The sequence below is a fragment of the Mercenaria mercenaria genome, chromosome 10 (assembly GCF_021730395.1).
Source record: "Mercenaria mercenaria strain notata chromosome 10, MADL_Memer_1, whole genome shotgun sequence".
Lineage (NCBI taxonomy): Eukaryota > Metazoa > Mollusca > Bivalvia > Venerida > Veneridae > Mercenaria > Mercenaria mercenaria.
Window position 1 is genome coordinate 47848251 of NC_069370.1, and position 16128 is coordinate 47864378.

The 16128-nt window shown below is 31.7% G+C and overlaps 1 protein-coding gene across 1 annotated transcript in view; it reads left to right on the top strand.

Annotated features, from left to right (window-relative positions):
• The first annotated feature begins 2450 nt into the window (after positions 1-2450).
• LOC123561677 (roundabout homolog 1-like) overlaps positions 2451-16128 on the top strand; it is a 61260-nt gene continuing 47582 nt past the window's right edge. The window contains exons 1-2 of the mRNA XM_053516902.1: positions 2451-2738; positions 14506-14766. Coding sequence (XP_053372877.1) covers positions 14709-14766 — 58 coding nt within the window. The 5' untranslated portion in view covers positions 2451-2738; positions 14506-14708. The remainder of the gene's footprint in view (positions 2739-14505; positions 14767-16128) is intronic.

Sequence of the window (16128 nt, forward strand, 5' to 3'; positions counted from 1 at the left end):
TATGTAACGTTGTTTTAAGTTTAGAGCTGACACACTTGTTTCAGTATGTAATGTTGTTTAGAGCTGACATGCTTGTTTCAGCATGTAACGTTGTTTAGAGCTGACACGCTTGTTTCAGTATATAACGTTGTTTAAAGCTGACATGCTTGTTACAGTATGTAACGTTGTTTAAAGCTGACACGCTTGTTTCAGTATGTAACGTAGTTTAGAGCTGACGCGCTTGTTTCAGTATGTAACGTTGTTTTAAGTTTAGAGCTAACACGCTTGTTTCAGTATGGATCGTTGTTTAGAGCTGACACGCTTGTTTCAGTATGTAACATTGTTTAGTTTAGAGCTGACATGCTTGTTTCAGTATGTAACATTGTTTAGAGCTGACATGCTTGTTTCAGTACATAACATTGTTTAAAGCTGACATGTTTGTTTCAGCATGTAACATTGTTTTAAGTTTAGAGCTGACACGCTTGTTTCAGTATGGAACGTTGTTTAGAGCTGACACGCTTGTTTCAGCATATGTAACGTTGTTCAGTTTAAAGCTGACACGCTTGTTTCAGTTTGTAACATTGTTTAGAGCTGACATGCTTGTTTCAACATATGTAATGTTCTTTAGAGCTGACATGATTGTTTCAGCATATATAATGTTGTTTAGTTTCGAGCTGACATGCTTGTTTCAGTATGTAACATTGTTTAGTTTCGAGCTGACACGCTTGTTTCAGTATGTAACATTGTTTAGTTTAGAGCTGACACGCTTGTTCAGTATGTAACGTTGTTTAGTTTAGAGCTGACACGCTTGTTTCAGTATGTAACGTTGTTTAGTTTAGAGCTGACATGCTTGTTTCAGTATGTAACATTATTTAGCACTGACACGCTTTAGTCAGCATGTAACATTGTTTAGGGCTAACACGCATGTTTTAGTGTGTAGTGTTATTTAGCACTGACACGCTTTCTAGTGACTGTGTTAATGTAACGCGATCTTCCTTTATAATTCTGTTTACCCTGATAAGTCTATTCCACAAAGCTTTGTAAAATATCAAAGTAAAAAAAGATTATTATTCATGTTTGGTGGTATTTTTTGTCTGATTTCAATCTTAACTACAATTTGGAAGTGACTGGCGTACATTATAAAAAAAAATGTTGTTTTCCTTACAGGTAACAGATGAGAAATTTTCAGTCAACAGATAAAGTTTGTTTGAACAGATACAAGAAAACAAGTCACAGTTCCCCAGTTGGAAGATGTATATAGGACATTCCTGGAAGAGAAATTAACATCAGGTGTCATTCAGCCGCATCTGCAGGAACAAATGTACATAAAGTCTACACAGATAGTTTTACATGTACTAACTTTGTGTTAATGAGAAAAGATGCATGTAAATGAAAAGAAACCTCAAAGGAACAGCTTTTCAATTTAAAAGAGGTCATAAATAATTTAGTTTATTACAGCTATGATATTCATTTACTGACATATATGAACATTTTTATGCCCCGACCCCCTCTGTGTCAAGGACCCATGAGGCATAATTATAGTGTTTGAACTGCCCATCTCTGTTAGTCAGTCTGTCACACTTTCTCAACTCCTCCTATTGTTGAGATGAAACTTTTTGTATGTCATCAGTATGAAGTCAACATACACATACTATTAGGACTTCCATGTTTGATTTATTTTTCCGGAATTAAGATACTTTTAGGGAATTTGAAATATTATAACTACACATTGATTGAAGAACATTGTGTACTCAACTCATAAAGTTTCCATCCAACTGAAATTAAACCTTGTATAATCATCATCATCAAATGGACATGCCCATTTTGTCTGGAGTTATGTCTGCAATTTATTTTTAGTTATTCCCCATTTTTTAGACTTTATGGTATCATTCTATCAAGTGTTTTCAGTAGGCATATTTTAGGTCATACACTTATTCTATAATCATTTAACCATTTGGCCTTATTTGGAAAGATATAAGAAAAACAGTATCAAATGCTATAACATCTGCCTCTGTATGTATGTTTGAATTTTAGTGATGTGGTAAAAGTTTAATTTGCTGTTACATTGACAAAGCCTTTTATAAGCATTCCTCAGTCCTTAGTTTACTTTGTTATTTTTCACAATAAGTGACACATTAAACAAAGATATTAAACAGCTTTTAAATCTTTACCAATAAGTGACTATAAAAACCAATATGAAAACTGACTAATGTGAATTTGTCCAATCCCAACCAAAATTTTGTTTTCTTTTGTAATTAAAATTCTTCGAGTTCATATATACAAGTGGTTTAAAGAAATAGTTATATTCGGTTTCGGTACTTAAACCATAAAATTGTCTATCGCTGTAATAAGCTTAGTTTGTCGAAGGACATTTATGTCTTTACAGCTACATTTTTTTTTTGTCAAAAGGAGAAATAGGTTTTATTATTGGTAGGTCTTAAAACTCATTTACTCATATTATCTTCAATACTGTAGTCACAAAAATATTGTAGAGCACAAATTGGCTTGTGAGAAAAAGCAGACATCTGATTGGTTGAGAAGGATCCATGTTCATTTCACACGAATCTGTCAGTCAGTTGTTCATTGAACAGCAGTAGAATAGTAGGGTGTCTGTCTAGTATGGGGAAAAATATAGCTGCAAGTAAATTAACCTTATATTGTATGGCTATTTTTAAAGCGGATATACATTTCTAATAACAGATATTCAATTAGAAGTAAAGTTCGTTTCTAAGGACGTATAAAAAGTGGATTTAAAAAAGGTATATTAGGATATCTCATATTTTTTTTTTGCAATCGTCATTCTTCATATATTTTTTTAAAGGATGTTAAATGGTGTGTTGAAACCTAGAGATAAAGGTTATCTATTGAAGTAATTTTTCATATGTGGGAGAAGTTGGATGTTACAGATAACGAGATATATCTCCTTGACTGGCTATATCATAACATTGTTAGCCTCTGTAATCGATGGATGTTACTGTGACATATCAAAATATAACCCTGGAGTATTTAAACATTGAATGGAAACAGTTTGTATAAAATATTTATATTTTTTTATGTAAATAAAGAAGTTATATACATTGATTTGTATAGGTTTGGTTTAATATTATTTGAAATTTATAACAGTATTTAGGGGAATTAATATTTTGTGACAATTTTCTAGACTTTCACATAGTTTGAGCAATAAGCTTGTTATTACATAGTACCAAAGTCCTTGATTTGGTATGATCTAAGGACTGGTAATTAAAATAACTGTCCAAAATGTTTTGATGATGTCAGCTTCCAGATCTGACTTCAGCAATGTGTTTTCCAGGGACTTAAATTATTTCTTGTATTTTCCATGTTGCCACAATCCAAGATAAACAATTAATACTCAAGTTTAACTCCTCTTTAAATTTAGAAACCACACTGAAAGAATGATTTTCATCCAAAACACATACATTCACAAAATTATATGATTTTGTAATGTGGTCCAATACCATTTGTGATATTAACTGATGGACCATCTAGGGGAATAATAATTTTGCAGATTCTTAAATTTCATTATTTCATTATTTTCAATGTTAGAAAGGAATACTTAAGTGCATTTCCTTTTTCAAAGATCTTTTAGGCAGTATACCAAATAAACATATATTATAAAGTATAAAACATACAAGGATTTAAGGCCAGCTCTGAAAAAATTATTACCATTTTCTCACAAGGAAATCTGGTAAGGTTACTCATTTTAGCAATATAATAACAGGTACATACATTGCTCACATTTACAGAAAAGGTCACTTGAATTCAGACAAATTTTAAATTTTTACTGTGAAGTAAAGTCAATAATTTTGAAGTTTGAGGAAAGTTGTGTGAAAGTTGCAGATCACATAGTATCCCAGGGGTTCAATTAAGGCTTGTGTAAAATGTCAGCTGCAGAGAAGTGTGCTTACTTACTCTGATTAAACCTCATAGGGGAATTCTTGAGACATTGGGAAGAATTCAGGGAACTTTTTTATCTACATAAGAAATTCTCCTGTAGTTTAAGGTATATATTTTATACATACAGCGTTTTTAAAGTATATTTTGAAACTATTCAGCTATCATTAAAAAACCCCATTTGTTTGCAGTAAAACAACCTACCAGTGAAAATCACTGCAAGCCAACTTCTTTCTGGCCAGTCAAATGAATTTTTTTTACTTCCCCTGTATGATTATATGCAGAAAAAAAAAAGATTCCCTACCTACCAACACAAAAAAGTTTGGGTCGTGTTACTGCAAACAATTTTTAATTACAGCCTAAACATAAATTTCTGGTTTTGAAAAAATAATTGTAGAATAGTTCTGTTTCAGTTCAAGCACATACAAATCAAAGATTGACATAGAACTATAATTAAGAATTTATCATGGTTTAACTGTTTACAATACAAACATGTTTTACTATTAATGTCGATAATCATTAAAAGGCACCAACAAAAATACTCTCTCTTGAATTGAAATATGACGGATGTGCTAATGTTGATATTCACTAATTGATATTGACCAAATTGTATCATTTTAGAGGATATTTGTATTGATTTGACTGTGTTATAACTGAACAGCGGGAATAAAAATATTGAAAAACTAATTTGGAGAAAAATGCGAAGCCGTTTATCTTGTATGTAAGCAGTAATTAAAGGGGTAGTGCGCTGTGTCAGTTTTGAATGGGAAGGAAATACGTGCCCTGTGGTAGATAATACATTACTGTTGTCAAATGCTCTTAAATTTACAAATATTTGATGCACATATTTCAGTATTGTATTTCTTTAAAAGTAACTTGAAATTGCATCAAGTGTATAAAATAACTGGTATAATTGGACAGTTTGCATTACATTTTTTGTATTAGTTTCATGTTTCAGTCACTTTTCACACATAATAAACAGCTATTTTACATCATAAAAGGGAAACTGAACTTTTATTCAAGGTAAACTAGAGCTGTATTAAAACCTGAAATATAGAACGTTTTACACAACAAACAAGGCCCTGTAAACAGAATTTAATTCCAGCTAAATCAATCCAAAATAGGAACAATGATTGGAGTCAGGTCTTTCTATTAACCACACTTTAAAATGGTGTATTTTGAGATCTCTCCTCAGTGTGCTAATACTGTGACAATGTTAAAATGAGTGTGGTAGAGGTGGGAAGGGCAAATTGCCCTGCATTTTTGTGCCTTTCTGATTATTATAACCAGAAATAAACTGAGCATTTGAATTGATATTTGTACAACTGCTAGCAGTAGAAATGACAAAAGTACTAACAAATACATAGCTTTAGTTTCAAAGTAAATAGAAAAATATAATTGAAAAAAAAAGATCACTTTCAACAGATGATATTAATTTAAACTCCCACCAAATTTTTTCCTGTTCTGGAGCTATTTAATGGTGATTAAAATATCAAAATCCCACGCGGACCTCCATCAAAATTTAATAAACTTCCACATAAAACAGTACTAAATCGTACTGTGCCAGAATGAATGAATTATATTATGGAATTTTCAAAATTTCAGATTATCTGTAAATATGTCCAGTAACGGACTTAAGTTAATGGTTCATAATGATATTAATATTAAAGCATCATACATAATGTAATAAATTATAAATGTTGAATTTATAAAGTGACCAGGTTTGTTGCAGGCATATACCTAGGTCTGACTCGTACAGTGATTTCTATGTGCATATTTGGCATTCCAGTTCATATTTATTTTCATTTCTCATGTGTTTAATAGTTATTTTCCTATAAAGATACATTATAAACTTTGCTTCTCTTCTGATTATAAAAATAAAACGCAAGGTAGATTTCCCGAAAGCACAGAGCACCCCAAACACAGCCGGAGAGCCATGCATCGCAAAGTAGGCCCGCAACAAAAACTGTAACAGAAAAATATAGCAGACAGGTTGCTTCAAAAATCCAACAAGTACATTTTAGTCATTTGCAAAATACAAAAATTGGCAATGGGTAGTTTAAAGGGTGGTCCAAAAATAGTAATCAGTTTGCATTGCAAAATGTCCTAGTCTCCTAGATTATTTCCTATTAAGTTCTTCATTTGTTATCTTTGTATCATATTGCCATTGATGCTGGCATTTCCCATATTATTGTGATACCTGTGAAGTGTGAAAAGCAATCATACAGCCATAGTAACTGACCACAATAAAGTGCTAATATTCTCCTCATATCATGTGTGTAATGTATTGGTGACAAACCAGGGGCAGTTTCTATGGAAATGATGGTGCATTATAACATTCTATGACAATGTTTGTAATAATGAAAAGATCATACAGAATTCCTGCTTTAATACAGTTGAATTCATCAGTTGTGTAAATATGTTTGCAAAATTTAACAGAAATTTCAGAAATTCAAAAGACTAAGGTTTGATATTTGGTACATTTAGGTGTTACAACACCATTATTATCAAAACATTCCTCTCATCCCAAGGTTTCACAACACCATCCTCTGACCTGGGGGCAGGGTTACCTTAAAAATGCCTTCATTAGATATATAAAGATACATTTCATTCATAGAGTTAAAGAAATGTAGTTTTGTTACACGTGTAAAAGAGCACATAAATCATCAGTTACCAGGTTTTTTTACTGTGCATAACGTCATCAGTTTTTAGTTACTGTGCAATAAAGAGTAGTGTTTTTCTGATTTTTTTACTGTTCAGAATACTCTGAAAAGTTCCAGGTAAATTTCTTCATGACTTTTTATCTTCCTCAGTGTTGTGAAATGCATATTTCAGTTATATCTGTCATTTGTTGTCCGATTGTGTGTCTGTTAGTGCTTACTTTGGCAGTGAATGTAACACACCCCTGGAGTCAGCATAACCAAACATACATATCAGCAGATTTAATTTTTTTTAAAAAGAATACACTTAGCAAGAAAATAGCACCTTTCCATAGAAACATGTAGAAATTTTTCAAGTTATACAAGTAAACAGGTATTGTGACGTATTTTAGAAACTAAAATGGTAGCAGAATTTTAGTTAACTCTGCAGACAATTACTGACTGTATAATGTAAAGGTGTGGATTTATTGATAACAATGGAACAATTCTCAACTTTGATCATGAGTTTTCAGTCTTTCAACAGATTTCAGTTTGCCAAAACCAATATTTCTTTGTTGGAAATCTACAGACCGGGCTGTTATATATGCAGTCAGTTTGAGATTTGCCAGTAACGATTTTCAAATTTACTTTAAAAAATGCAAACATACTAGTTTTGAACATATGCAAATCTGGGTAAATTTTGCATAAAGTAATGATGAACAGTCCCTTCCTTTAGATTTATCTGGATAAAAGTGTTCAATAATGTCCTCAACAGTGCATATAGGAGTGTAGGACAAAATCCTCCCCCCCCTCACCCCCCACCCCCCAATCTCAATCCCATACAAAATCTCTCCTGCTCAATTTGAGCAAAGGCAAACAAAGTCCTTTCTTTAATATTTTTTAAAAAAATTAAAGCAAATAACGATTTTGGAAAAGATGTCAGAGTGGAATGAAGTGAATATTTGGATATAATTGCAAAGATAAGGGATTCTGTCTACCTGGTCAAATTGGGCACAGGTATTTTGTCCAGTGGGATTTTGTTCACATTTAAAGGATTGGCCTAAAACAATATTTGTTCTGTTTAGTCGTTTCAAGGGAACTGTGGACATATTTGATTGAGATTGGAAGTCATCTTGATATTCCCTGTATTAAAATAAGTTATGTGTAAGATTTCTTTGGTTGATACCACAAAATGTTTGACATCTAATTGAGCCAGCCATCTTGTCACTAATCTGTCACAATGCTTCTAGTCTAAGGGAAGTAAACTTGTCTGGGAAATTAATTAGACCCCAAGTTGGAGACAAATTGGATTAAATGAGCTGGGAGAAAAAGGAACTCCTTAAAATATTGATATAATATTAAAGATATGGTAGTGACTTACATAAATAGAGCAACAATACAGAAGCGTCGAACTTGAGAGTGCACTTGAATTAAACGTGACTTTTTCTCTTTGATTGTTTATCTTTAAAGTACTAAAAGTACTTTTCCTTAATTGTTCATGAAAAAACAAACAAAAAACAAATGAATAACTGTGGTTTGTATAATACTGTGGGAAAGTGCATTGTAAATAAACAACTGTTAGCCCTTACCCTGCTAAATTTCTATAATGAAATTGGCCCTCTTTCAGTTTGGACAGTACCATTAACTGTTAAAAGGGGTTCTTACAAAAAAATACTGACTGAATGGCGAACAGGGCAGATCTTGATCAGACTACAGGCAGATCATGATCTACTCTTGTCGCAAAAGCAGAATCAGTTGTGAAAGGGTTAGTAGGTAGATATAGTGCATTTATATACTTTCTGTTGGTCCTGTTAACTGAAACTTTCTAAAGGTAAAACAGCATCAGTATAGTAACGTTATATAGACATTGTATAGGTGGTTATAAGTACAATGGACTAAAATTTAATGGACAGTCATATATGCTTTACCTGGGATTTGAAGTTACCACTGCCAGATTATTTTGTGCTCTAGTTGTTTGGTTAACCAGTTGAGTTTGTGAGCAGACTGTGCCAGCTATTCTCTGTCATCCTGGATTCTTTATTGGGCACAGCTGCTCATTCGGGAACATTGATGTAGTTCTCCGGTGAAATGTGTTTGATGAATCCCTGCTGCCGATCTAGACAGTACCAATTCTTCAGTCACAGTCTGTGTAAGTAAAATATACACCATGATATTACTGCAGACACATGTGCCCTGTGCAGCAAGGAGCGGCTGATTGGTAGGGTCGAACTGGTGGCAGGGTTTAACCTAAGTTTGCCCCATACCTGATATGTTGTTTCTGTATAGGTAGAACAGCTAAAACTGAACAGTCAGGGAAAACCTTCATACAGCTGTAATGAACACTTTGCATTGAATTAATAAAATCTGAGGATAAGAATCTTTTCTACCACAACATTTTGTTCTCCTCTGCTGTGATCATTACATAGTTGGTCAATAGATGCAGTTTCATTAATGACTTAGGACGTGTCTGTTGTCGAGACGTTTTCGCTCTGCCTCGAGATATGTTTCCATTTTATGCAATCGTCTTTATTTATAAGGCAGTCTAAAAACCAGAGGAGCATATCGGAGAAACTGTTCCGTACAGTCTTATACTCCTGGGTCACACAATCTTAAGATGTTCTCCAATCAATATTGGAGAAATTTTCTTGATGGTTCCGAACTTCTGTAATAGCATTTTCTCCTAAAATCTTGACATTTTTCTTGCGTTTTGCAATAAGAGTGTACTTTGCAACAAATTTGGTTGACATGAAAGAGATTTGTAGAAGAAATTACAAAATTACAAATATTCTGTATGCATTTTGCAATCAGATTAAAGTAAGATTAGAAAGTAGAAGGGCTCTTGATATGTCATATAATTTAGAACTAGTGATGCTAGCATCTGAAACATGCTGAAATGGCACTGGGATAAGCAGAGATGGAAGCAAATACTAGACCTCTAGGTTTGAGTCTTGTCGAAGGTATTGTTAGGCGCGATACATGCTGGTTTGAATTTGTATACTTTTTGAGTAAAAATGAAATAATCTAAAAGGTGAAATATATACATGTATGTACAAATTTGTATAATAATTCTTTGTTGCTTTATGCAGGTTCTGTGATATCAGTGCCTACTGTATTCTTTTATACCAAAGTCAGTCACACTGAATATGTTGATTTATTTTAATTACAATGACTTTTCAATTAACTTTTTAGTACAGTTTATCAGTGATTAAAATAGTGTTTAAAGCCATATTGCACAAAATAATGCTGACTCGTTTTTAAAAGAAAAAATAATCGGGCTCTAGACAGCGTGTCCGCTACTTTCAAAAAGCATTCCAAAGGATTTATTAAGATTAAAAAATCAACAATAAAAAGATTACAGGGAGGGCTTCAGAATGATCTGTGACCACTTAAAATTGGGATTACCGGTCAATGCAAGTTATTTTTTCAGGATTGGATTAGGTATTTCAAGTTGAGTTTTAGCACTTTACTGTGAGAAGTACAATTTGAAAAGACACTAAGCTAAATAAAAGAAGTAACTTTACTACCTCCATTGGAAACATTTCAAATAACTAATTGCATTAGTGAGATTTAAAATTGAACAAAAACTCAGCACTTTTATGTTTGTGTATAATAAAAGAAAACTTAAAATGGTTTACTTGTTGAAAGGATATTGAACTTTCGTACAATGACAGTTGTTTACTTTCAGCTATTATTTTTTCAGTTGCATTAATTTCTTTTCAAAATTGGAAAGATTTTTGTTGTTTGGATATGAAAGCTCCCTCAGGCAGGATACAGTTTGTTTTAATTTAATAATTGATATATATTTGTCAAAATTTATTTGTGGTCATATAATGATTTCTAAAGATGATGGCCATTTTAAATTTAAACTTTGTTATTAGATAGCATTTTGTTATAGAATGTAAAATTAAGATATTTTTGTTGATTTTTTAAATCTGTATGTATTTATTTGATTTCCATATTTTATATCTTTACCTACGTAGTAGCATATATGATAAGTATAATTGTGTATTAGAGAGGCCACACATATTTAAAAAAAAAAAAAAAAAGAAAGAAAAAAAAAACTGATAAAAATGTAAAGAAATACATGTCTAAGGGCTATTTGAACAATTTCTATGTGATTCGATTTTGTTCTGATGTTTTTGTTATTTAAAAAGCACCATTGTTTTGTGTTTAATAGCTAGAGATAACATACCTGTACAATGTCAGAAAATTATCTCGAGCTATTTATATAAAATTTTTTACTAAAATTCTATGAATTATAAAAAAGTAATTTACTGTAGATATAGATTCAGTGAAATTATGGCAGATTTACAGATTTTTCATTCATTCTCGTTTAATACAAAACAGTTATTATCGTGTAATAAATGGGTTTTGATGGATCAAGTTAAAGGTTTTTTAAATCACTTTTTAATACCCTGGCAAGTAATACTGCAATTGAGTGTTTTATTGAGGAGAAATTGGCTTACATCTGAAATCTGTTGAATAATAAATGAAATTGTGTTTACTTACACAGATTTAAATGGTTTTATGAAATATTTAGAGAGAAAATTACTCCGCCATTGACACCTCGTTCATCTTGGCCGAGTCTACGAGTCTGTAAAATAAACATCATGTCTATTGCTAAACGAATTTTATTCTCTTTTTATTTGGGCGTAAATGAAATAGTATCGTAGGAAAATGGGGAAAAAAAACCCGAACTAGTGGAACAGATCTTTTTGTGTAAATAATTGATGAATATTAGGTTAGCGTATCTGATCATGTTATGGGAATGATATAATTCACATTATGTCACACATATCCTGTATGAAACTTGAGAAACCTGCCATTTGCAGCTGTTGCTACATCATACAGTCACTGTTACCTCGCCTGGTCGAGTATAAATTAACTGGTACCATGTCCACAGTTTTTTTTCCTTCATATTTTGTGAGTCATATTAATTGCTAAAAAAAAAAAAATATTTTTTTTAAAGAAAACTTATATTTTGAAAATTATTAAAAAGGTTGACATGTCAGAGGTGCAGTGCATTCTATATAGCTAGAGAATGATAAAAAATATTTTCTGTGATGTATCCAATGGGAATTAATGCATAAATGGTATATCTCTCATACTGACATAAATGTATTTATATGTGAAAGAAATGAATAGAATAGAACAGCAAATAAATAAGTGTACAGGGTGACAGTTACTTAAGGGTGCTAGTTGGTGGTATTGAGAACTTAAGGTTGACAGAATAGAACAGCAAATAATTAAGTGTAGAGGGTGATAGTAACTAGAGGGTGCTAGTTGGTGGTATTGATATGTCAGGGTATAGAAACAAGACATTGGTAGATGGTGATTAGTAACTAGAGGGTCCTATAATAGTTGCTGGTATTGATATGTCAGGGTATAGTCGGACATTGATGGATGGCTCAATGACTGCAGGCCAATACAAACATTGTTATGAGGTGTGATAACTTACAAGGCATGTTTTATTCCCTGAGAAAATATTTGTTTACTAAGTGTTTCACACATAACAGGAACTTAAGAGAATTTTATTTTGTTACTGTTGGTTTGATATGATTCAAAATGTAATTTGAGTATAATGAATCAGGGAGTTTTGAAAGTTTTTAAAAGTTGCTTTGGATTTAACAAATGGTAATAAATTATTTTTCTTATTAAATTTACATTGTTGTTACCATTGCTGGTTTACTGATATGTCTGTTACTTTGGTGTAAAACGTCGAATAAGATATTGAAAATGGAATTTAAAATCCAAAAGCTTGAGTTATTGAATTAATTTTTGAAATTATTCATATCATATTGGCATTTTTTTTATCAAAGTAATGTAAGTTGCCATATAACCTTGTGTAGATGGGATGTTAAACTCAACAAAAACAAAACAAAAGATATCTAAACAATGTAATTTTTTTTTTCTAGAATTGCTGTGAAATAATTACCCTTGTGACAGATGTTAAAGTATACATGTAAAAGGATCTTATTTGTTAATAATATCTGCATTTTGATTGGTCAATGAGTAGATGCAGAATGACATTAATTGTATTGTTCACTGATGCTGAAGTGGCATGATTTGGCACTAAGTATTATACCAATATTTACACAAGATACCATAATGGACACATTAACCTGCCGAAACAATGTAAATTACGTAATATGTATGCTGCATTACGTAATGCCCCCACAAGCAACAAAGATCCCATCACTGATGAAGATGATCTAAATTGGGACTCATTTATGAAAGAATGCAGAATAATAACATTAATTTAGCTGTAAATCAAATCATGTTAAAAAAATGATAGAAATATTGCACTTGGTAGAAAGAATGCATATTATGTTTATTCATTATTCTGGTTAATGGCAAATCACAAAATTTCTCTGCAAGATTTATGCTAGCAGTGCTAAGATAAATGTATGAATGATATTTCGGATGATAACAGGTTATAAAGGCTTATCATAATAGGTTGATGTAACCTGTATGTATGAGAAAGTGATAACTGTGTGATAAGAGATAAATGTAATGTATATAAAGTGATTGAAGTCTGGAAAGTAATTGACAGCGACAGTGGTTCATGTCAATAATTAATTGTTTGTTTTAATTAATGAGACCACTGTATTGTTGCATGTGCACAAATGTGCAGGTATTTGTCTTGCTGTACTGGTGTCCATGCAAATTACATTAGTCTCTCCGAGTAGTTTGATTCATGGAGTTGTGCAGTTATTGTATTGGAAAATTAGTTCTTGATGTAAAAGATGCTTTTATGAATTCTGTAAAAGTGTTTTCACATTTTTGCCTGTGACAGCACAATTTTTCTCAATCAAGAAAAAAGTTGTGCACATGTTCACTGTAACACCAGAGAGTCATTATTTTCAGAAAGGATTTTTTGGAATGTACATTTTTCCGGCAGTAAGTTTTTTTGTAAATGGACATTAATGGTAGAGTTTCACACATATTTAAGCTATATTACATGTATTTGAAAGTGGTTTAACAGCTAGGACACATTATACTGCTCATTTTAATGGGTGTTTGATTGGAAATGACATGGACTTAATCATAATAATTACTTGAATGTGTTAGCAGATAATTGTTTAACTTGTTGGAATTTCTTGAGCCAATTAAAGGCAGTAGTTTCCTCTTGAAATGCAGTGAGACAATTACTTGGTACTTTCAGGGACATTTTACTGGCACTGTTGGGAGTTCATTTCTGTTAGCGTCAGCATGTATACTTTACATTATTGCTAATGCACTTTGTAATAAATGGGGTTTGATGAAAGGGTCATAAGGAAATATATAGATGCAAATTATATAAAAAAAAAATTCTATGTGAAACTAGATTAAGTAATCAGTTAAAGACCTATAAGTATGGAAGGCCGTAAACAAGAAGGGCACTCCTTAATTTGCATAAAATGGGGTTTGATGAAAGTGTCTAAAGGAAATATAGATGCTGAATATATATATTTGTTTATGCACAATCAAAGAATTTAATTGGTTATGGAAGGCTTTGCCGGAACTGGCCAACTATTCTTCGACAAAGATATAAAACAATTGATATGTTTGTTGTACTTATAATGGTAAACATTGATTTTGTAAGATTCTGGACACAAGTTAAATGATTCTGTAGTTGACAGCTGTCAATCAATCATCTGTTGCTAACTCTGGAATTGACATAATTTTGATAAATGTTTGTATCTCTGTTGCACTTGGTGCGCAATTACTAACTGTTCATACTTTGACAGACACTATTTTTTCTCGTGTATTAACATGAATTTTTTGACAAGCGTAATTAATTTCCAAAGTAAATTTGCCTTCGTGATCATATTTCCATGAACTGTAAATTTAAAAATGGATTTTTAGAGAGATGATGTGTTTATTCCCAATGAATTATCATTATTAATCAAAAAGCAATTTATGAGAACAATAAAAAGATTGATTGAGAAATCCCTGAAATAATTAATAATGTAAAAAATCTTTTTATTTTCAGATCTGCTGATAGATTCCAGAGAGGACTTAAAAGTTTCTAGCGCAGGGATTTTTTCTCAGACAAAAAAGATTGGTGAAAATTTCAATACACGCACTATAAATATAGATATCGATGTGGAAGTATCTAGAAATTTAAATGTGGATAAAATTAACATATAAACCATATGAAGAAAAGGGTGAAGGAATTAACAGTTAGGAGTGAAGATGTTCTTTACTGGAATCAAATGGATCTGGATATGTTCCTGTATAATTCTTGGACAAGGTTAGTATATTGATACTAATATTGGATTCTGTTGTAGGATAACTCTATTTAAATATGATTGATTTTGGGAATATGACTGCATGAGTTAACTCCCTGTATAAAGTACTTTTGCAGTGTTGTAATTACTTTTATACATATACAGAAATATTTAATTTAAACATGATACTTCATATGTTTAGAACATATAGGCCTGTATATTTAAGATAGATATTTAATACATGCATATCATTTGCAAAGAATCATTGTTTCTGCATATATGGACAAACAGAAAATGGAATCTTCAGAGACATTTTTTTAAAAATTAATTTTAGTGCTCTGAAAAATGAATGTAGAAAGCTTTATTTGTAAACATTTTATATTAACTATTGCCAACTAGTCATGTAAAGCGGATTGTTTCAGTGTTTAATATATATAATGATAGTATGTCAAGATTCTTTTAATAGCAATACTGGACCACTGTGACCAGTTTGAAAGTCTTGGGCACATTCTTGTGATTAAAGTATCTATCTGAAATCCCCGCAGAAATCTGTTCCATAGCAACTCAAATAGATACTAAGGTTAATCAATAGCAAAAATGTACTGTAAAGTACTGTAGAATTTCAAGAAATTTCATGGCAGCTTTTTACTATGACAGCTCTTAATTAGGGATGGGTATTATTGGGAATTTCATATCTCGGTAATATTATGATACCATAACACTGTATCGAGATTCATATCATGATATATTATTATTTGAAAAGTGATGCTTCAAATGAACTTCAGAGTAGAGCTGTATATGTCTTTCTCCTATACCAGCACCACTGAGTGAGATTATCAAATATACATGAAGAAATTTGCAACAATCACATCTGTTTACCAAGCTGTCATAAAAGATATGATTGTATTCCCTAATATATCTCCAAGTAATTGAGTAAAACATCTGCCGTATCAATCGACGACATGCCACTGTTTTACTCTGAGGAATATATAGATGCAGCAAAAATAACTGAAATGAGATTTTTTCATATTACCTTTTTTTTTGTCCCCAAACTAACATGGTTTTCTTCCAACCACTAAATTGCAGACAACAATGTATCTTACTAACACATCGGCTGTACATTATAGCAAGGCAAAAAAGTGCTGTGTTTTATGTAACAAAAATGGGACAGGTACACAATTACAGCCACAAGACTGAAGAATGACTGTTTATGTAAACTGTTTAGAATAGCCATCATGTAGAGACGCCAATATTTTGAAGGTCAAAGTGATTTGTTTTTTCCTTTTTGCATTTTACATCTTTTGCGTACTTTTAATTTTGTACCACGATGCATATCTTTTTACAACGAAATCATAATATACTGTTATATCGGTAACCCTGCATGT